The sequence below is a fragment of the Bubalus bubalis genome, chromosome 10 (assembly GCF_019923935.1).
Source record: "Bubalus bubalis isolate 160015118507 breed Murrah chromosome 10, NDDB_SH_1, whole genome shotgun sequence".
NCBI lineage: Eukaryota > Metazoa > Chordata > Mammalia > Artiodactyla > Bovidae > Bubalus > Bubalus bubalis.
The window spans coordinates 81,116,328-81,140,834 of NC_059166.1; the positions used below are offsets into that span (position 1 = coordinate 81,116,328).

General features: G+C 35.8%; 1 protein-coding gene across 8 annotated transcripts in view; it reads right to left on the reverse strand.

Annotated features, from left to right (window-relative positions):
• The window catches only part of DOP1A (DOP1 leucine zipper like protein A), a 124,353-nt gene that overhangs the window by 39,794 nt on the left and 60,052 nt on the right, over window positions 1-24,507 (reverse strand). For all 8 annotated transcript variants that reach the window (XM_044924477.2, XM_044924478.2, XM_044924476.2 and 5 more), the window contains exons 6-14: window positions 21,520-21,618; window positions 16,319-16,418; window positions 15,466-15,575; window positions 14,406-14,514; window positions 12,641-12,761; window positions 10,148-10,267; window positions 7,053-7,167; window positions 6,127-6,360; window positions 539-1,160 (exon numbers count right to left, since the gene is read on the reverse strand). In XM_044924477.2, coding sequence (XP_044780412.2) covers window positions 539-1,160; window positions 6,127-6,360; window positions 7,053-7,167; window positions 10,148-10,267; window positions 12,641-12,761; window positions 14,406-14,514; window positions 15,466-15,575; window positions 16,319-16,418; window positions 21,520-21,618 — 1,630 coding nt within the window. The remainder of the gene's footprint in view (window positions 1-538; window positions 1,161-6,126; window positions 6,361-7,052; window positions 7,168-10,147; window positions 10,268-12,640; window positions 12,762-14,405; window positions 14,515-15,465; window positions 15,576-16,318; window positions 16,419-21,519; window positions 21,619-24,507) is intronic.

Here is a 24,507-nt window from a genome sequence, read left to right on the forward strand (position 1 = left end):
ACAAAACCATGGTTTCTCATATACACTAGAGCTTCAAGAAAATAAAGCAGCAACAGGAATTTCATAAATTTTTTAATATGTATTTTTCTTATGCCAAGTCACACAATCCATTTCCTGTCCTAAAAAAGTTTATTAATCAACAAATATTATGTAGCTCACTGCCCTCTGTGTGTGTTATACATAAATTTAAAGGAATGTAAATTTATATGATGCTAGTCATAATATAGGAAATCAGCAGATCTGAATGTTACACTAATTTTTCCCAGAGAAAGGAGTTAATTTCCTCCTTAACGTCTGCTTGCTCCCCAACAAACTGTGAGATATCATGATCACAAAATTCTCCAACATATCAATCTCCTCAAAATGACAGTATTTTGTTTTAAAAAACTTACAAATTAAAGCAATGCGTTTAAAAATTAACTGGCTAAAAAAAGAAATCAAATCCCAGTTTTAATATCTGAGCATTCCTTAAGGGTGAGTGGGTGGGAAGCATGCTATAGAACATATTTTTAAATAAATAAAACAGAGACAACCTTACCAGTGTCTGATTTTTCAGAACGTAAGTCTGAGGTATGGTTCCCCTCAGCAATGTAAACTGGGAAGCTGGAGCACTCCAGGAAGAGCTGACAGGCAGCGAGGAAGGCAGAGAGGTATTCTTTTGAGGTTTTTTGTTTACTTATATTTCTGTCTTTTATGTCCCCCTGGGAATCCCTGTCCCAGTTCGAAACCTCTCCCTGTTCTCCACTGAGATCCCCTTGATGCTCTGGAGCCAAAGCCTGAGAGAAGGCGTTGCTCTGGATGATGTAGAGGTTGATGAGTCTGGTGAGAAACTGCTGGACATACTCCAAGCAGCACTGCATTGCGGTTTTCTGGGCTGTCTTCCCACTTCGGGGTGCCGTCCCTTGAGCGATTATGGAAGGGGGCTGGATAATCGTTTCCTCAGACCCCACAGTGGAGGCCGTTTCTGTTTCAGAGGATGTGCTCCCAATCGGGATGGTAGCTGCCCCCTGCCCCTCACTCAGTTCTCTGTCAATGTCATCAGTTCGGTCTGCTTGATACTGTATGAACTCAGTGAACCCACTCTCTGACGAGTGACTACTGGGTGGATTTTCTCCATCTTCGAACACTTCGGTAGGATTTTCAAGAGAAACTGATGAGACCTGGTAGTCAGTAAAAAGAGCAGGAGGCTGAGTAGCTACATGTATATACTAGAAATTAAAATAGTCACATTTTGAAAGACGTCAGCTATGGATTAGACTTATTCACAACTTAACTCACATTTCACAGTTTAATCCATACATCTGGTTAACTCTTAAAACAGTTTCTACAATTGATTCATGTACCTATGATAACAGGAAATACTGACACAGTTCTAATTAATATATTAATATAAAGTCATTCAAGAAATATTTATTATTTGCTATATGCATAACTTAAGCTTAGGTTCTTGAGGACAAAATATGTATACATAAAACTCTCTAAGATCTATATCCTTGTTTCAAACTACTAACAGTTTATTCAATCTACTTCGTGAAATCACTTTCCTAATGTCTAAATAATGCATGGAAATGAGACATGCAAGGTTAAAAAAATTACATTTTAAGAGTGAGAAATAAAATCTACTAGGTCTTCTATTCAGGACCATATGAAAGTGAAACTTCTGTCTGAAATATGTAAAAGTTCTGTTTTAATGTTTGCCATTACTCTTACACTCTTTCAACCAACAGTTACTGAACTCATACTATTTGCCACATTAGGTACTAGCAGTAAAAGGAATTATTTATAATCTAGAAGAGATAATTAATTACAACACAAACAAAAAACGAACCAACTACTGAAGTAGAATAGAGCTAAAATAGATTAACTGTTCCTTCTCTATAAAGATAGGATGAGTATAATCATCAAGCATATTTTCTGGTTTAGTAAGTAAACTAAAACTGTATACATCATGAACTCCTTGGGCAATTGTGCCAGAGCATAATTTGAACTTGAATAAGATGACTAAAAAGTGGATGATCCCTGAAGATATACACTCTAAATGCTGCCACAAAGCTGGGCCTCACCCAGAGTTCTTTGCCTCAGTGAGTGACACAACCGCTCATCCAACCAGGAAGGCAGACAGCTAAGGGCGCTTCTTGCTACCTTATCCACCACTCCTCCACACTTTCCCTACATCCATTCCAGTACAGTGGACAAGGGTGCTGGCCATTAGTTTGCTAAGGCTCTGATATTTTCTCATTTGGCAAATTACTAAACCTCTCCAAACCCAGGTTACCTAATCTATGTAACAGAGATGGCAATATTTTGTACATTTAAGAATTACTATGAGGATTAAGTTAAGATAATGTATACAGTAGGGGGAAAAAGTGAAAGGGTAAGTCGCTCAGTCATGTCCAAATCTTTGCAACTCTATGTACAGTAGCCTGCCAGGCTCCTCTGTCCATGGAATTCTCCAGGCAAGGATGCTGGCGTGGGTAGCCATTCCCTTCTCCAGGAAATTTTACTGACCCAGGGATTGAAGCCAGGTCTCCCACATTGCAGGTACGTTCTCTACCATCTGAGCCACCAGGGAAGCCCCTGTATATACAGTACTTGCCACTTATTAAACAATAAATGTTAGCAGTCACTTGTTACCCTACCAGTCCATTACTACAGCTTATGGACTTTTCCTCCTCAACACATGGCTGATCCATCCATTTCTGTCTTCACTCCCCCTTGGTGTTAGTACATGTTATCACCACCTCTCAACTGCACTACTGCACGTCTCCCCACATCCATTTCTGTTTCTCAGATCCATACCCCAAACTGCAGTCAGAGTAACGTTTCTGATACACAAATCTGACTATGTCACTTGCCTTTTTCCCTTCAGTGTCTTTCCATTGCTGCTAAGATAAAGAATAAAAGCCTTAGTACAGTGACAAGGGTCTGTAAGGCCTGGCCCCCACCTGCGCCGACAGCGGTGTCTCCCTCACCGTCTGCGGGGCGCTCCTTGCGCCTGGGCGCCTGTGCAGATGCTCCCTGCTCTGTCTAGTGCTCTCTGCGTCCCACCGCACCTGCGCTGACTCCTCTAGAGCTGCACTCAGACAACCCTTCCTCAAGAAAGCTTTTCCTGGCCCCTGATCTAGGTCAGATCACCCCATTTCCCACATTCCGACCACTCTATACTTTCCTTCATACATTTATCACAGCTATAATTAAATGTGTAATGATTTCTTTAATGTGTGTCTCCCAAGTAGAAGGAAAGTGTTGGGAAGGGCAGAGTTCACCAAGGTATGCCTGGTCCACTGCTGGGTACACAGAGTGGGTGCTGAATGGAGGGAGGTTATTTTCTCTACTTCAAAGGTAAAAAACAAAACAAAACTGAGGCTCACGGAAGTTCAATACAAAACTTGCCCAAGATCACAGAAAATAAGCTTAATATTTAGCAGAAGAGCTCAGATTAGATGATTCCAAGTTCATACTCCCTTCATGGCAGCAGATCACTGTCTCTATAACAGCATTAAGAACTGTCACATTATAATGCAAAAGATTAAAGGTGGCCATTTGAACTGAACCTGTCCATTTTTCTCCTTTGAAAAATCTTGTATTAATACATTAAAAAAAACACAAATCTTGTTTAAATGGTAAAACTGTCATTAGCTTATTATTACTTCTGTATTAATCTTTTCCATATGAAGATTATAGAACAATGGGTGACATTATGTTAATAGAATTCATACTATAAATTCAGTTACACTTGCATACATTTATATTACTTAGTTGTACGGTCTATATTACATAACTATGGTTCAGATAGCTTTATAATAAAGTAACTTTCTGAAAATAGAAAAGAATGACATGTTTGGACATTTGGGTATAGAGATCCAGGGCACTGATTTTACAAAAATGTACTAAGTGCATGGAGACAAAATTAGATTTATAATTTGTAAAAGAATCATTCCATCAGTTACAGTGTCAAAAAAAAGAGATACAGAAAATACTCTCAGCTTTCAAATATTATCAATTTTAGACATCTCAGTGAAGATAATACCATCAAGTTTCAGTAAAAAAAACCCCCCAAACAGAAAAACAACATAGATACTCTGGAAATAGGCAAGAAGATCAAAAGGTAGGGTGGGCTGGAAGCCTATCTAAGGTTAATCAACCACTATATTACAAAAGTATATTATTGAATTATTCTTCATTTAACGTGAATGGGTGTTCTTATTTACCTTACCTCTAACCACCAATAAAGTGCCTCCAGATGTTTTCTACATAATATGTGAATATGCTATTGAGAGAACACTACAGTCCCTCTCTAACTTTCAAAAATCTCATTCAAAAAAAAAAAAACAAACCAAACCAGTTAACAGTTAACATCTATTTTAGTTTTATTCCTAAGAAGATACTAGAGGCATAAAGGAAAAACAGCACACAAAATGCACTGTCCAATGGAATTGATATGTACACCATATAAATAATATGCATGTAGGAAAGGAAAATCAGACAGACTAGTTTTAGTTTATGTAGGATGATCCTGGGATATATGTAAATTGGTGGTAATGCTCATTTCATATGTGAAAAGCAATATACTTAGGAGGTACAAGGAAAAAGGTTTAGGGTTAAGACTTGATGGAAAAGGCTGTATGAGATCATCCTGATAATATTTTGCCAGGCTGACAAAATTAAAAAGCAAAAAAGTATGGGCAAATACACAAACACAGGATTTAAGGCAATGAATCCTTAAATGCTAATATGCTAGAAATTTTTAAATTTTTGTTTTAACACAGTGCCTCTGTGCCTATATTCAATGAAATTACATGATTCCATTACTGTTTTCACTAATATTCACTAGAAAAGAATTGTAGTATTATAAACTTGAAAGCTTTTAAATTCTTGATTTTTCCATACTTGTTTAAATATGCTACTAGTGCCAAACATTAAAATTATAGTTGATCCTGAGCAATGTGGGGGTTAGAGGAACCGAGGTCCTACAAAGTCAAAAACCCACATGTAACTTTTGATACCCCCAAAACTTAACTACTAAAAGCTTACAGTTGACTGGAAGTCTTACCAGTAACATAAATAGTTGATTAAAACACATTTTATATATCTATGTATATTTTATGCATTCATAACATACCTTTTTCTTAATTTTTGTGATATTTTTAGGCTATATTATTTATCTGAGAGTTTTTTCAAATTGTCACAATTTTTCAAAAAATTTTCCAATATATTTAGTGGGAAAAAAAATCTGCATATAAGTGGACCCACTCAGTTCAAACCTGTGTTGTTCAAGGGTCAACTATGTTACAATTCTATTCAACATCATAAAGTAAGCATTAAGAATCTGGAAGACTGAGGAGAGCAAAAAGATTCTGGATTTCAAGAACATGTCAAAAATTTAGTGCGCATATGAAAAGGACCAATAAAGTTTGGATTATAAGCCTGCTGTTTAATAGGATAGTTACTAGACACATGTGGCCTACTGAGCTGTTGAAATATGCTGATCTGACAGAGAAATTAAAATTTTCAATACAATTAATTTTAAATAAAATTTTACTTAATTTAGTTCCGAGAAAACATTAAAGTATGTTTAGGACAACCTGGGTATGTGAATTTAATTTTTCAAATGTAAATTTTACAAACTTAAGTACAGAGAAAGTACTTCTAATAAAAATTTAGTATTTGAATGTGCTATAAGTAAAAAATACCCAGTAGAATTTTGAAGGTGGTACCAAAAAATGTAAAATGTCTAATATTTTTTATGTTACATCAATTTTATATTGATTACATGTTGGAATGACAATATATTTGTTCTAATGGGATAAATATAATTAGAATTATTTTTACCTTTTTCTATTTTTTTAATGTAGTTACCAGAAAATTTTAAATTATATATGTTGCTTGTATATAAATTATATATATTATATAAATTATATATATTTCTCTTGCAAAGTGTGAATACAGACAGTTATATTGCACTGGAGCCAAAAAAGCCTACAAAACAGTCTACTGCCAGAACACTGGGAACAAGGAAAGATTCACTAATATTTAAATGATTACGTGCAGTGATTTTAGTTAGAAACTGTTCTGCCTTGAAGAAATATATTTGGTTTAGAACGAAAAATAATAGCGAAACATTACCTTTTTCTCTTCCCACTCCTTGACTGAGTTGCTCTGCCCACTTGGAAACTGCAACACAGCTCCAGTGCTGGCAGATAACAGAGGAGGTTGAACCTTGCTAAGAATCTTTGAGCAGAGCCTGAGCGAATCTGTGAGTTCGGTCAAGTGCAATGTCTGGAGATGGCTTGTCAGGGCGGATATCATTCGGAGCAGCAACTGGGGTAAGTGTTCTGTCTGGATTTCAATGTAAGTCTCCTGAAAATAAATGTGAAATGACAAAAGTTTACACAGTGTATAACCCCAGAGTTTTGTTATTTGTTTTTAATCTATATATAGAAAAAGGAAATAGTTTTATATGTATCATGCTCTTAATTAACACTGGTCATTTATTACTAAGGACATAAAATTTCTATTCCAAAATTCTCAATTTAAGTACTTCAAAGCATGTATTATAGAAGAACCCCAGTTTTATCTCTTATAATACTGAAATTATAATATAAAAAAGTAAATAGAATCAGTTAAAAACAAAACAGGCTGAATGTCATACCTGACATAGCACCCTCATACTTCTAGTAGGCTTCAAAAGGAGAAAGCAAAGAATTGAGGAGAGAAAAGGGGAAAAGATTTCCAACAGTATTCATTTAATAGAATCATTAATGAATACAAAGGCAGCAATAGACTACTATATACTAAACATGTAAGACTTCAGTAACATGCAATTACAAAATAAATTCCATTTATTATATAAGAATTATATACGTATTATAGATTATATAGGTCAGAGGACAAAACCTTTGAAAAATTTTATTTAAAAAGCTAGGCCAAAAGGGAAAATCAATTTAATTTTAAAAACGATACTTATTTGAAGATGAGGTCTATCTTCAACGTGAAATATTTGAGCTGCGTTATTACATTTCCCCAATATTTTTTTACCAAGGTGATCTTACCAAAGAAACTATATCCAACAAAAAATCCACCAGTAAGCAGAAATTGGTCAGCTGTAACTCAGATGACTCACTACTATCTCCAGGCCCAGTCTGAAGTCTGGCATGCAGTGTCCTCCTAAAAGGACAAAATTCACTTTATCAAGTATACTATCAAGTGATCTGAAAACACGTGACTACACTGTTGCCTTTTTAATGTGAGTCACATCAACACTGGGATGCACATAATTAAGTTCTTGTGATGAAGTATGTTCCCTTTCCCCTAGGACACTACTGCATCTCTACATGGAAAAGTCCCAAAGCAAGATTCCTAGGCTGAACCTCTCCCTGTAACCCCTATCCTGAACTTCCAAGTATTCTGGATGGTTCTATTTGGGACTTATTTCCATTCCCCCCACTATACATTTCCTCTCTTAGTTAAAATGCATTATTTGCTGCTTGATTTTCCAGCGTTTGCTCATACCAACTTGTCCTTCTGGACTGTCATCCACCCCTAACCTCATCCTTTCACATCCAGAACACAGCCATTCTTCAAGGTTTGAGATCAAAAGTTACCTCCTCCAGGAAGATTCTTCTGATCCAAGCAGTAGAGATCATTCCTCCAACAAACATGCACATTACATTGTATTAATGCTAAATGATCATACACTGCCCTACACCCTGAAGACACAAAGAACATGATCCAGTCCCTAGCCAGCAAGAAATATAAGCAGACAGACAAATAATGTCAGTGTATGAGAAGCAGATGCTGATGCAGATTTGAGGGGGTAGGACCTCTTTATTGAACCTTTCCAGATGGGCGAGGGAGAAGAGTATTTTACAAGACAGCAGGAGTGAAGGCTCAGCAGCAGCAGCACTTGAAGGCTCAGTTAATGCTGTTCAGGGAACAGTCCAGGTTAATTAAGGCGCACTTGATGTTCTTCAGGGAGTACTCTAGGTCAAATAAAGAAGGGTGTGTGCATGCATGTGTGCAAGCATCTGTGTGTGTGTGTGTGTGTGTGTGTGTGTGTGCATGTGAATGTAGAACGTTGAGTTCAGTTCAGTCGCTCAGTCACGTCTGACTCTTTGTGACCCCATGAACCACAGCACACCAGGCCTCCCTGTCCATCACCAACTCCCCGAGTCCACCCAAACTCATGCCCATTGAGTCGGTGATGCCATCCAACCGTCTCATCCTCTGTCGGCCCCTTCTCTTCCTGCCCTCAATCTTTCCAGCATCAGGGTCTTTTCAAATGAGTCAGCCCTTTGCATCAGGTGGCCAAAGTATTGGAGTTTCAGCTTCAACATCAGTCCTCCCAGTGAATAAACAGGACTGGTTGGATCTCCTTGCTATCCCAGGGACTCTCAAGAGTCTTCTCCAACACCACAGTTCAAAAGCATCAATTCTTCAGTGCTCAGCTTTCTTTATAGTCCAATTCTCACATCCATACATGACCACTGGAAAAACCATAGCATTGACTAGACAGACCTTTGTTGGCAAAGTAATGTCTCTGCTTTATAATATGCTGTCTAGGTTGGTCATAACTTTCCTTCCAAGGAGTAAGCATCTTTTAATTTCATGGCTGCAGCCATCATCTGCAGCAATTTTGGAGCCCCCCCAAAATAAAGTCTCTCACTGTTTCCATTGTTTCACCATTTGCCATGAAGTGATGAGACCAGATGCCATGATCTTAGTTTTCTGAATGTTGAGTTTTAAGCCAACTTTTTCACTCTCCTCTTTCACTTTCATCAAAAGGCTCTTTAGTTCTTCTTCACTTTCTGCCATAAGGGTGGTGTCCTCTGCATATCTGAGGTTATTGATATTTTCCTGAGTATCTTGATTCCAGCTTGTGCTTCATCCAGTCCTGCATTTCAGGTTAAATTTCAAGTTAAATAAGCAGGGTGACAATATACAGTCTGATGTACTCTTTTCCTGATTTGGAACCAGTCTGTTGTTCCATGTCCAGTTCTAACTTTTGCTTCTTGATCTGCATACAGATTTCTCAGGAGGCAGGTTAGGTGGTCTGGAATTTCCAACTCTTTAAGAATTTTCCACAGTTTGTTGTGATCCACACAGTCAAAGGCTTTGGCATAGTCAATAAAGCAGAAGTAGATGTTTTTCTGGAACTCTCTTGCTTTTTCCATGATCCAGCGGATGCTGGCAATTTGATCTCTGGTTCCTCTGCCTTTTCTAACTCCAGCTTGAACATGTGGAAGTTCATGGTTCACGTACTGTTGAAGTCTGGCTTGGAGAATTTTGATGATCACTTTGCTAGCAAGTGAGATGAGTGTAAGTGTGCAGTAGTTTGAGAATTCTTTGGCATTGCCTTTCTACATTCCTACCACATCATAATCTCTCTCTTAAGGTACCTGTAAGCCTTTAATACTAGGAATAAGCGTGTGCATGTCTTACTGGCTGTTGCTATGAGCTCTTTGAAGACAGGGATTCTCTATATGTCTAGCAGTAGCAGTTCAATGAGTAAGCATGCAACTTTCTAAATCATTAAATGGATTAATGCTTTATAGTTTTAAGACTTCTAAATCTAAGATCATAAAGGCTTACTTGTTGACTATATGCCCTTGAGTCTTGAAGTTTAATTAATCTGGTTCTGAGAGGATTTGATCTAGAATCCAGATAAAAATTCTACTCAGAGTCACTAGTATTAGTGGGTTTTTAGAGCATTTTTTAAGCTGTAAGTCCTAAGGGGTGGATAACAATATAGGCTGCTTCTATGTTTTTAAAAACACAAAAGCGACCAAGGAATTTTTTGTTATTCAAAATGAGAAGCATTTTGGGAGAGTGTGCTGACCAGCCACAAATTTGCTATTTCCTCTACAACAATGAAAACCTAGATTACTATAGATTGGAAAGGGGAAATCTTTTTCATCTATTCTATTGACTCAATTACTCATCTCTAAACTCCTTTTCAAAGCTAAGATTATATGATCTATGATTCTGTATTCTAGAATGACACAGCAAAGACAGATTATGGCCATTAAATAAATAATAATTGTTAGTAGTAGTACTAGATTGTATAAAAGAATATTTTTTTCATTAAACTCAAAAACTCAAAAAACAAAGACTATTAGATTAAAATGAATAAAACAATTTAACATACCTACAACATTCTTCAAACCAACGTGCAACGTAATCCCACATATAATAAGGCTCAAAGGAATTAAAGAGAAGGTTGGCAGTTTTAATCAGTTCTGCAGTTTTCTTATTTTCCCTTAATTTACTAAAAAAAAAAAATACAAAAACTGATAAATGTTAACATTTACATATTCAAATTTAAATGTGACTGCAAAGTTATTAGGGGAGTACATGTTCCTAGAAAACTTAAAAATGACAATACTGCAACAAGTAATTTTTGCCTACTTTATGCGCAGTTATTTTTCCAAATTTGAGTTGTTATAACTTAAATGTATGATTAAGCTCAGAAATCAGCTTTGCATAAGAGAAAAAGCTGTGCTTCCTGCAGAACAGGAAGTTCTTTCTGAACTATTCTGAGAGCCTGATTGTGAATCTGGCTTAAATTCCTTTGTTTTCCTTAGCACATGTAAACAGAACTGTGATTTGATTTTGACAGCCTTGATTCTGAAAGAATTTTGTCTGCTTTCCTGCACTATTCAGGATTTGTTTGAGAAAGGTTAAGTTTATTTTGCGAGTTTCAGTAACAAAAAGAACTAATACTGTGAATAGACATTCTTACTGAAATTCCACCAGGAAAAAATAACTTATTTCAACTGGGAACCCTGTAGCCTATTAAATACTCACCTACCTACCATTTCCTTTCAACCTTAACAATTAAAACAATTGTTTTTATATATAGTGAGGTACTGTCGATTACAACAAGCACGTTATAGCACAAAGCTAATTAAATATTCTATGTGCTCAGGAGCGCAGACTGTAGCCCACCAGGCTCCTCTGTCCATGGAATTTTCCAGGCAAGAATACTGGAGTAGGTTACCATTTCCTACTCCAGGGGATCTTCCCAACACAGGGATCAAATCCATGTCCCCTATTGTTGCCTGTGCTGGCAGGTGAGCCACCTGGGAAGCCCTAAATACTTTATAGGACAAAATAAATGATCAGGCTGTGCACAAAATGAAAGAGAGTACAAGGTGGGCTTCCCTGGGGTGGCTCGGACAGTAAAGAGTCTGCCTGTAATGGAGGAGACCTGGGTTCAATCCCTGGGTCAGGAAGATTCCTGGAGAAAGGAATGGCTACTCACTCTAGTATTCCTGTCTGGAGAATTCCATGGACAGAGGAGCCTGGTGGGCTACAGTCCATGGGGTCACAAAGAATTGGGATACAACGGAGTGACTTATATACACACACAGAGTACGAGGTTAGTCAATAATTACTTCTCAAACAAAAATTGGAGAGGATTTTACTTACTAGAAGGCAAAAAGTGTCTTAAAAGGCTTAATATATAAAAAGTATGTTTTAGGAAAGCCAGGTTGTCTCCAAAGTCTCACCAAGGTGGCACTACTAAAACGCACAGTGGGAGCCTTCTGGCAGTGCAGTGGTTAGGACTCTGCACTTGCAGTGCTGAGGACCTGGGTGCAGTTCCTGGGCAGGGAACTAAGATCCCACAAGCCACACAGTGTGGCCAAATAAATCAAATCAAATGCAAAGTATGTAAAAGAAATCACTCCCTTGAATCCTTTGTCATAATGATAGGTGAGACTGGGAAAGAAGTATGCTCCTTAAAGTAGAAAAGAAATGAAAAAATAAGACTGTCAATATGTATCTACCATTGACTTAGAGAATAGGATATGTTAACATTATCTGACTTGTCCCAGCCATTAAAAAAAAAAAAAATATATATATACACACACACACACACACACACACACACACACACCCAGGTGGCGCTACTGGTAAAGAAGCTGCTGGCCAAAGCAGGAGCCTTATGTAAGAGATGAGGGTTCAATCCCTGGGTCAGCAACATCCCCTGGAGGAGGGCATGGCAACTCATTCCAGTATTGTTGCCTGGAGAATCCCACGGACAGAGAAGCCTAGTGGGCTAGAGTCCACAGAGTTGCGAAAAGTCACAACTCAAGTGACTTAACCCACAAACACACAGATAAACAATCTGAAAGAGGAAATAATCAGTTGAAAAAAGTCGGTAAAGAATACCTATTGCCCTTTGATTCATCTGAAATGACTGTTCAAGTGTTTTTCTGATCTATTCTTTGGTCTCCTGAGTATGTCAAGGTACCAAGAGGCACTCCTCCATGCAAACTATTAGTCCTGATTACCAAACAAGGTACAGCTTTCGTTATTAACTGATATGTGGCAGCTAATCTCTTGTGACTTTGATAGGTGTGAATGAATTCCCTGGAATCTATATCTTCACATTAACGGCTAAAATTTAGTTTTCTAAACTGGCGAGCTTGAGAGCCAACCCTGGAAGGTGGTGGCTACACAGCAGTCATTCTCTGCTTGAAAGGTCAGTGCAGTTAATTATGAAAGTTCATATTTCTAAAATATAGTAGGACCTTAAATTTACTCGTTCATAACACAAATTTCATACACCAATGTCTCCTTTTAAGTATCAGTAAATGAGGATCTTTGTGTCATGCTTAATTTTTTGGTAATTTACCTGCTTAACTGAGCATGATCTTTGCTGAAGGGTGGTTCCATTTGAAGATCCAATTCTGCTTTGCACTGAGAATATAACGTTCTAAACACTTCAATTAGGACATCTTCTAGGATTACAGGTCCTAAAATTAATACACATATTAAAGATAATAATTAACATTATAAATCATGATTATCTACAAATTGACACAATTAAAGTATGCTTTAAAACAAGTATTTTGAAAAAATAATGTTTTTTCTAGAAGTGAAACTAAACTTCACATCCTGAGAAGCTAACACAAAATAGTAAATAACTGAACAAATGTTTATTTAGAAATTACAGAATCAGGAAAATTGGTTTTGCCAGTTAAAAGCTCTTTCAGCTTGGACAATTTAAACTCCTTTGAATTTTAATTTCTTCATGTAGAATGAGGATAATAAGAATAAACTTATAGAACGATCAGTATTAAGGGTTAGGAAAAATTTTGTAAGATAGATAGCATAGTTTCCAGAATATAATGGGTATTCAATTAATGTAACTTATATTACTATTATTAATTAAAATAATACAAAAATTTACAAGGCTAATCTTTATTGCTGTAAGAGATACCAATCTTAAAAAATTTTCTGAACTTCATCTATTATCACATTAATAGTTAAGATTAACTATCAAAGCCATTGGTACAACTCAAGTTATCTTTATACTTAAATTTTTTCATTTTTATTTTAAGAGTTGGTAGGCGAACTTATGCTTATTTTCTAAAATGCCTATATATAATTTAATAAAATTACATCTTATTACTTCATTTTATTTTGTCCAGGCTTTTCTTAATTTCTGCACCAGCTGCCATAACTGCCTTCCCAACAGATCAAATATATAAGAAATACACAATGAAGAAAGGGAAAACACAAAAAAAACAGGATGTGGGGAAGAAAGTTGAGGGATATGACTAAAATATTTTTGCCTAAGTCCTTGAATTCTGGGAATTATAAGACAATCATGACAGATCATCAATGTTTTGATTTCAGTAACTTAGCCAGGATTGAGGAGCTTAGAGAGCATCTTTAAAGTGACCCTGCTACCTACGTAGTACAGGGTAGACGTATGATAACACATAAGTTGAATGTATAAGCTAAGTCGCTTCAGTCATGTCCGACTCTGTGTGACCCCATAGACGGCAGCCCACCAGGCTCCCCCATCCCTGGGATTCTCCAGGCAAGAACACTGGAGTGGGTTGCCATTTCCTTCTCCAATGCAGGAAAGTGAAAAAGTGAAAGTGAAGTCGCTCAGTCTTGTCCGACTCTTTACGACCCCATGGACTGCAGCCTACCAGGCTCCTCTGTCCATGGGAGTTTCCAGGCAAGAGTACTGGAGTGGGGTGCCATTGTCTTCTCAGAGTTGAATGTATATCTGTATCTTAATGTTCTAGAGCAGTGGTCCCCAATCTTTTTGGCACCAGGGACTAGTTTTGTGGAAGACAATTTTTCCACAGATGGTTGGAGGGGAGGAGGGATGGTTTTGGGATGACTCGAGTGCGTTAAGTTTACTGTGTACTTTATTTCTATTATGATTACATCAGTTCCACCTCAGACCATCAGGCATTAGATTCTGGAGGCTGGGGACCTCTGTTTCAGAGCAAATTTTAGCAAGGAATTATTGAAAACCTGTATTTATAGGTCATCTCAAAATACGAAAATTTTTCTAAGTATTACTTTGTCTTATTTTTATTATGCAGCAATACAAAACAACCACATGTGATCTTATGCCCTAGGATAGCATATATTACCTAGCTCAGGTTTGTCCAGTAAACTGATTAAAATACGAAAAGGTTTTAAATCCTGCATTAGAGTACTCTCTTCTCCAAATACATTCACTTGTAAGATTCCCACCATTGCCTTCAAAAAAGAAAAAGTATATTAGTCATTTAAGTAAACAAATTTAAAGGGTTTTTTCTTAAAAAAAAGAAAAAAAAAATTTTTTTTTTTTTACATACAACCATATGTAAACAGAGATTTTTATCTCCTATTGTTTTTCTGAAGCTCTTTTGCCAAAGCTGGCTTTTTTCCTTGGCTGGGGGGAAAATAATTATATTCATTTGTCTTGAAAGAAAGTACTTTACATTGTCTCTAGAAAGAAGGTGAAAAATTAAAGAAAATTTAGAAAAATAAATTTATGAATTTGATTTCCTAAAAGATAAAATCACTTCTCTTGACAGTCAACATGCCCTAAATTCTGCCTGTTATCATGGTAGTATCGCTATTACACCATTATTTTCCCTTCGATAACTCAAAACTGTATTCTTATATAACCTCACTCATTTCAAAATATTTCAGATACCATGTATTTCCTCAGTTTATTTGGAGATATCTTGAATAAACATAATTGAAGTAAAAAATAATATGAAATAAACCTATGGATCATTGTAACATTTCCATCATAATAGTAGTTGTACCACATTGAGATTCCTGTTTCGACCTAAATTTCCCTGGAATTTCAGAGTAAGTAACACGGGCGCTCACTTATTTTTGGAACAGTTCCAACTTTTACAGGGGCAGACAGGTAAGAGGCTGCAATTATGTTATAATGAAGTCAGGAAAACAAAGTAAATGAAAAAAAGATCTCAGGACTTACACAGAAGTGAGTCTAGCTTACCATAACTTATTCATTTTACTGTAGTCATTGGCTTGTTACAGTCATTCCTAGGAGGTCTGTGAGTCTTATTTCCACCCCTTCAACTGTAAATTAATTCATTGAAGGCAGGACTTTGACATACAGATTACTTATTGAGTAACTACAGTGGTCATAGAGTAACAAAAAAAAAAAAAAAAAAAAGAAAGCTCCATTACCTGAACCAACAAGTCTTTTGAAAAGGTAGTAAAATAGTAAGTGGCATGTTCTTCAGGATTACTGTGTCTTGTGCTTCTGGGTCCTATGATAGCACCGTTGTTATCAAAACCTCCATGGAAACAAAGGTAAAATAAATTAAAACTGAATTCTTAAAACTGTTGTTCACTAAATACCAAAACAACAAAATATCAGAAACAGCACTAAACACTTACCAATTAGTAGCCCAATCAATGTCAGCAAGAGAGATCATTTTAGATAGTTTAATAAAGGGAAACCAATTCAATACATAAGTGAGTATCATAGTATACTTTCAGAATTATCTTGTTTTTTTCGAACAGTGAAATAACTGAAGATTCAGAAAATTCAAAATAAGTTGTATTGTGTCTTCTCACTCTGGGCAGTAGAGTCGTAAAGACAGGCCAGACATTCACAAAAAGTACGGAAAAGCAAAGTGTCCACAGTAACTTACTGCCTGAGTGGGAGAAGGTACCATGTGTGGGGCAGTAGTATAGTCCTGATTCAAGTTTTGGATATTACATCATAATTCTGATTATGAATTTATTCCTCTTTGTCTACATACTTAATAGTATAACAGCTTCAATTTATAAGGAGAAAAAGAAATCTTGGCAAAGGGAACATGATCCATAGATTGAAATAGCTTTTTCAACTAAGAAGCTTTTGAGATTTCTTCATATCATACGCTAATCACTGGTTTTTTTTTGTTTTACTGTTGTCTATTTAAGTAAATTTTAGTTTCTTCATTTAGGACATACATAAACTTGATAATACTTATGTATGGAAATTTTCCCTTCATCCTTTTCCCAGATAAGACCACACACATCAAACACCTACCGAGAAGCCAGGCATAAAGTCTTCGGTTCAGGGACATATCCCTCCTCAGGACTACGTGCAGCGCTGCCGACAAGATCCGGATCATATCTGGTCGAGTGGCCTGCAACAGTTGGGAATGTGGTTGTACTTAATCCCATATAAAAACATATCACATTTTTTTCCTCTTTAAAAAAAATAATACCTCACAATATGTTCAGAACTTTAGGGTTTATGAAGTACTTTCATATAACATTATCTCATGCGATCTTCTGAACAGAGGAATTATTACTTATTTTTTACAGATTAGGAAACAATAAGAAAAGGTGGGTAACAGTTATTTAGTTGCACAGCTAAAACTATAACTGAATTATTTTAACCTCCATTTTAAAGTTCTTAATCCTATCCAACAGTAGCAAAGTCAGACAGAAAACCAAGAAAATGGAGCAGGAAGGGACAGACACAAGAGAAAACTATGTCTTCAGTGGTATCAACACTGACTATACACTCTTTAGAACTCCACTGTTTTCATCAATTCTAAGTTTTTCATTTCTTGTTCTGTCTAAAATTTTTGATCTGTAGTATTTCAAACATAGAGTAATACAGAAAACAATATAAATGAGCCCTTTTTGAACCCATCACCCAGCTTTAACAAATTTTAATTTTTTTTCATCTTACTCCAGGTTTTTTAAAGAGAAATAGTTCATTTTTTTTTGCCTCTTTCCTAATAGCCATAATTGGATGTTTAAAATATGATTTACTAAAGGAGATCTGGTTTTAGCTAAAAGGGTTAAAGTTCAAAGACAAAAAGAAAGCAGTTAATTAAATTGCTGTCAATTTTAAGAATATCACTAGATAGTCGCTTTAGAATTTTGGAATGTGAGCATTACAAGGTAAGGTAGAAATCTACTAGTCTCACAACCACTTTAGAATAAAGGACCAGAGCCCCTCACAGGGCCAAAGCATTTAAATGCCTGGTTAGTGCCCCAGCTGCTTGAGGATGCACCTCTCCTTAATCATACTAGGCAACTTTTTACTACACCATGCTTTTTGACAGACATTAGTAGAAAGGGATTGACCCAGCTTACTTATTTTAAAGGAATCTTAGAGAAATAACTGACGTGCTAAAGGACACAGATCAAGAGCTGCTAGAATACTATTATTCATTGGAACACAGATATCTTCTATTAATCTAAGCAATTCTCAAACGGTGGTCCCCAGACTCCTGGAGATCTCTACGACCCCTTCGGGAGGCTCACAAGGTAAAGAAAACATTTATAACACAATACCAAGTCGGTATTTGCCTTTTGTACGTGTTAACATTTGCTCTGTTCATGCAACAGTGGGTAAAACTGCTCGCATCTTAGCACAAACAGAAACAGCGCAGGCAGTGGCAGCCACTGTACTTTCAGTGACTGTATTTTTTACTGTCATATATTTTCAGAAAAAATTAAAAAAGAAGAAAAGTCAGTTTCACTTAAGAATGCTGCTGATTAAACAGCAAACATTTATTGCATTAAATGTTTGACTCAAGTTCATGTTGTATTCTGCACTATTTCGTGCAATGACAGGAGCACACATAAAGCACTCCTTCTGTAAACTGAAGCATGATGGATGTCTCAGGGAAACCTTTCTGTGACTATGTGAACTGTGAGGCGAACTACCAGCTTCTGTCATTCTACTTTCACCTGGAAGAATGACTGACATGATCTACGATTCTTCAGGCTTGGACACTTGGCAGAAACTTTCTCAAAAATAAACAAAGTGAGCCTATCACTTCAAGGAAAACAATATTCATTGTTACAAATAATAAAATCTGAGCTTCCAAGAGAAAATTAGATTTTGGGAAATCTGTATTTGGATTGAAATTATACTGAAGTGAACTGACTTGAAAGCTTCCAATACCTAACAAACTTACTGATGAGATCAGTGGTCATGCTAGTAAACGTGATCATTTATTGCTGTGTTAGCACTTTGTGGTTTAGTCACTAAGTTGTCTCCAACTCTTGTAACCCCATGGACTGTAGCCCGCCAGGCTCCTCTGTCCATAGGATTTTCCAAGCATGAATACTGGAGTGGGTTGCCATTTCCTTTTCCAGGGGATCTTCCCAATCCAGGGATCAAACCTGGGTCTCCTGCACTGCAGGCAGATTTTTTTTTACCAACTGAGCTACCAGGGAAGCCCAAGTGTGAGCACTTGAGAGACACAAAAAGTTCAATAAAACAACACTTTCCAAACAGCCAACTGTCATGTTACAAAAGCATATATGGTACAAGATCCATTCAAAGTGTAAGACCAGTGGGTTTTAATCAAACAGACTATGAAAAGTTCACAGATATGGTTTTTGACTTCATATTACAACTAGTTTTTTTTAAAAAAACTATAGCTTGTCAAGTTTTGGAAAGCACCAAAGAAGAATATACTATTTTAACAAAAAAAGACTATTGAAGTACTCTCCTTTTCCAACTAGTATCTGTATGAGCTCTAACTTAATTCAGATACTTTAATAAAAAAAAACTAAAAAACCACAACAGAGTGAATGTCAAAGTAGATACCAGCATTCTGCTTTCTGTTAGACCAGACACTAAAGAGATTTACAAAAACATAAACAGTGCTAATGTAATAATTTTTTCATGTGTTAGAAGATACTTTAATACTATTTGTTATAGTGTGATAATCTTGTTATTATTTTTAAGGGAATTTAAATTTAAAATTTTAATATTTATTTAATATTTAAATAAATATTTTATATTTATCAGTTTTAATTTCTAATATGATAAACATAGATAGATCTAACCTATATAAGCAAAAGAATTTTTAGGATTCTCAATATTTTTAAAGAGTGTAATGGGCCCATGAAACCAAAGAACTGCTGATCTATTTAATCTCAGATATATACATTATAGATACTGTCACAAGATCCTGAATATCTTCCAATCTTATTTTGAGAGGAAACCCATCCTTGAGAAAGAAAGAAGTCACTTCGTGTTTACTACTGACATCACCACATATTTCTAACATGGAAAAAAAACTCTGCTACAATCTCAATTAAAGGTGTAACTTCTAGAGATTCGGGTCATGCTAAGTCACTTCACTGTGTCTGACTCTTCACAACCTATGGACCTTAGCCCACCATGGCTTCTCTGTTCATGGAATTCTCCAGGCAAGAATGCTGGAGTGGGTAGCCTGCCCTCCTCCAGGGGATCTTCCTGACCCAGGGATTGAATTCGCCTCTTACATCTCCTGCACTAGCAAGCAGGTTCTTTACTGCTAGAGCCACCTGGGAACTTTCTGTAAAAAACAAAAAATAAAAAGAGTCTAACAAACTTGGCAAGTGCTAACACCCCTAACAGCACTCTTTTTGGGATAAGGTAATAAAGGCTCTCTTCAACTACAAATACAACCGATACTGGTTATGAGTTTATTATAGGCAAGACATGGAAAGGAGGGAAGTGGGGAAGAAAGATTACTTTGTCATGATCCTTTGATCCTTTTTCTCAGGTAACCCAATAATATGGTATGGTAATGGGGGAGAGAGAATTGGGTCTGGGTAGAGTATGTACTTTTTAAGAAATATATTCAACATAGCTATTGTTTTCATAATGCAAATTATACAGAAGGAAGCCAGAAGAAAATCTTCTTGGCTGGTAGGGATACTGAAGTGGTAGAGTAAGCAAGTTCTGAAGGAAGCTCATGTTGGAAAAAGGTTGAGAAATACTAGTCCACTGAGATTACACGTTCTTCTCAAGTGAACTCTACCATGACTTAATTCTTTAGGTCTTGCTCAATCCTCTATCAGTATACTGAAGGACTAAGACTGCTGAATGTTTGAAAGGGAAGAAAGCAATGGGAATGCTTAAGAGTAAAAGTTAATGAGTTTTTTCAACAAAGGGCCAGATAATAAACATTTTAGGCTTTTGAGCCACATGTTTCTTTATCATATTCTTCTTTGTTTTCTTTTATGAGCATTTTAAAAAGTAGAAAATCATTTTTACCTTGTGAGCGGCTTGCCCACCTCTACAGTGTAAGTTTAGATTATCCTGATATGTCCCAGCAGGTGTTTCAGTGAAAAGTCAGAGGCAGAACAAAGGCCCCTGGCTTAAGGATGGGTTAAGTCTTAAAACAGAAACTAGGGGTAGTTTATGTCTTACCCCTGTAACATACTGTTCCTACTACTAGGAGCTGTATAGGCAATAAAGTGTAAAATTCTTCAATCATTAACAACTCAATTTCAAACTGAATAAAGTAATAAGGAAAAATTTGAGCATGGCCAGTCGTAATGAAAACGCACTAGTTATCTATTAACAGCTCTTACAAAGCCCAAAATAATGGTCTTTTCTGCTAATGATGTTTGCGAAATAAACTTACTTTTCCAAGGTATAACTTATTCATATTACATTTGTTAGGCATGTAGCAACACCATTCTGAATACTTACACATTGTTGTTCAAACTCGTTCATCAGAGTTTACAACTCAAAATAATTTAGATGACTTCCTTAAAAATCAGGATACTGATTCAATTAAATTCCAGCTTCATTTATGATTTAAGTGAGCTGTTCTCATCTATCATGAAAGTACAGGTGACCCATGAACAACAAGGAGGTTAAGGGGAACTGACAGCTAATTGAAAAAATTCAAGGAAAATTTTAGTTGGACCTCCATATCTGCAGCTTCACATCCCTGATTCAAACAACCATGGATCCTGTAGTACTATAGTGCTTACTACTGGACAGAATTTGTGTATAAGTGGACTCGCGAAGTTCAAACACTTGTTCAAGGCTCAACTGTACTAGAGAATGTCAGAGCAACTAGATATTTAGCTTTCAAATTATAGCCAACTCTGCTAATGGCCTGACACACATCCCCACAATCACCAAACCAAGAAAAAATAACAGCTGGGCAGAAGGTCTCAAGAGTGAGCTGTGGTTCACTCATGGCTAGCAATGAATATAGTATATCTCTTGCTTTTGATAGGTTAGAACTTTTTTCTTAAGGTATGAAATAATCTATTTCACTTTCCATATTTTTACCCAAATCAATAAATCTTGTTTCCCCCCAAATTTTAGAAAGTCCATTCCTTAAAAAGGAAATATGTTTTCTGTGTACTTGCTGGTTGATAAAACAAGAGAATCCAACTTAAATATAATTTTAAAAATAACAACAGATCAGGAATCTATGAATTTCCAAAGAATGCCTTATATTGAAACTGGCATTAATGTTTTACCTGACTCATGTGGAATGGAAAACAGAAGAGTATGAGGTCCAGTGTGCTTCTCTGGACGAGCACACTTGAATCCTGCACCGAAGTACTTACTGCTTCTACCTAAAATAAGAGAGCCTTTAGTATTTATTGTGCATTACCTTGGGAAATAGTTACCATGAAAATGTGACAATGCTTCAGTTCTCCCTAAAAAATAAAAATACGTTTTCAAATTTTTTTTTAACCACTAATTATACATACTGACATTGCTTTAGATAGGTAAACATATTATAATAGTTCAAAATTAAGAATAACTAAAGAGTACACAGCCAAAAGTTCTCTCCCATCTCTGTTTTTAATTACCCAGTTTTCTTTGTGCAAGCAATAAAGACTAGTGAATATTTTCTTCAAATATAAGTAAATAAAAAACATGCAAGCATATACCACAAACTCTGCCTTTTTCATTTAACAGCACATTCTGAAGTGCTTTCTTTAACACTACAAAGAGTTTCAGTTTTTATAGCTAGAGAAATATTTCCTTTCATAGATTAATCCTAATTTAACTAGGCTCCTAATGGTGGACATTTACACTATTTATATCATTTACTATTGTAAATTATGTTGCAATAGACATATAATGTACAAGCACACCCGTAGGACAAATCTTTCAAAGCAGAATTGCCATATCTTGGAATATATGCTGTTACAATTTAAATAAAGTAATGTTTTCTCTTAAGGTTTTGCATATTTATATTCTCACCAGCAATGTGTCTTGTGTTTACCTGCACATTTTTTGTTTTTGTGAATCTAATACATGAAAAAGGGTATCTTGATATAGTTTAAACTCTTGCTTCTCTTATTACAAATAATGTTGAGAATTTTTTTAATATCTTTGAATTATTTTTATTTCCTTAGGTTAAGATTCTGTTCAAATCCATTGTTCTACTTGATTGTTAACATTTACTTATTAATTTATGTAGCTTTTTGAATAATAAGGAGGTTAGTCCTCTGTGAAGTAATGTAAATTATTTTCCAGTTATGACACTTGTTTTTGAAAGAAAATTTAAACAATGATTTCTTTAACACTTCCATTAAGTTATTAAAAGGAAATGTAATACTACATGGGAAGACAGTTTGGTAGTTTCTTATAAAAAATATATTAGAAGAAAATATAGAAGTAAATCTGTTTGATCTTGGACACAATTTCTTAGATATATCTATCAGCAACAAATGACAAAAAAGAAAATGGGTAAATTGGGGGGGCCGGCGGCGCGCCTGTCGCCGCCGTCACACGCGTCTGCGCGCGTGTCCCTTCCCTCTGCCCCGGCCGGTGGGAGGAGGGAGGACGGCACGCGGGCGTCGGCGTGGCCCTTGCACTCTCCCTTTCTTCAAAAAAGAAAAAAGAAAAAAAAGAAAATGGGTAAATTGTATATGACCAAAATTAAAATTTCTGTGCTTTAAAGCACACTATCAAGAAGGTGAGAAAACAATTCACAAACTCTGCCTTTTTCATTTAATAGCACATTCTGAAGTGCTTTCTTTAACACTAAAAAGAGTTTCAGTTTTTATAGCTAGAGAAATATTTCCTTTCATAGATTAATCCTAATTTAACTAGGCTCCTAATGATGGACATTTACACTATTTATATCATTTGGGAATGGGAGAATGGGAGAAAATATTTTGAAATCATATGTATGATAAGAATTTAATATCCAAAATGTGCAAACTAAGCAAATCTATAGAAACAGAAAATAGATCAGTGGTTGCTAGAGACAGGAGTGAAGAGAAATTGTGATGTGATTAATGGGTATTGATGGGGTTTCTTTCTAGGGTGATGAAAGTGTTCTCAAATTAGATAATGGTGATAGCTGTACAACTTTGGGAATTATACTAAAAGCCACTGAATTATACAATGCAAAAGGATAAATTTCACAGCATGCGAGTTATATCTCAATGTTATTTTAAAAAGTTAAACATATTTAACATATGAACCAAGAATTCCATTCCTAGGTATTTATTTTCTCAAGAAAAATGTCTGTTTAAAGATGTGGTACATATATATAAAGAAACACTACTCAGCCAGAAAAAAAGAATGAAACGATGACATCTGCAGCAACATGCAGTGACCCAGAGATTATCATACTAAGCGAAGCAAGTCAAAGACCAATATCATATACCATCACTTATATGCAGAATCTTTTAAAACATGACACAAATGAACATATTTACAAAATAGAAACAGATTCACAGACTTAGAAAACAATCTTATGGTTACCAAAGCAGGGAGGGATAAATTAGGAGGTTGGGATTAACGTATACACACTATTATATTTAAAATAGATAACCAACAAGGACCTATTATATAGCACAGGGAGCTCAATATTCTGTAATAACCTAAATGGGGAAAGAATTTGAAAAAGAACAGATACATGTATATGTATAACTGAATCATTTCGCTGCACATTTGAAATGAACACAATATTGTAAATCAACTATCATGTGCTCAGACACTCAGTTGTGTCTTGACTTTTAAAGTTAAAAAAAGAATAGTTCTGAGTAGGGGAAAAAAAGAACATACATCTGTACAAATAACTGTATGAAAATGTTTATATTATTAGTTTTATTCTTAACGGCCCCAAACTGGAAACAATGCAAATGTTTGTTAATCACTGAATGAACAAACTAACTGTGGTACATTCATAAAATACTAGACAGCAATATGAGATACTGATACATATTGACATATGCAAAACATGGATGACTCTCAAATGTGTTATACAAAATGAAAGACACCAGACAACAGCTAACACTGCATGATTCTACTTATGTAACATTCTGTGAAAAGCACAATCTAGAGGAATAGAAAATAGAGCAGTGTTTGCAAGGGCCTGGGGGTGTAGGGGAATGGGAGAGACTATAAATGGACACAGAAGAACTTTTGGGGGTGATGGAAATATTCTTTACCTTGATTTTATAGTATTGGTTGCTTGTCTGTACGTATTTGTCAAATTC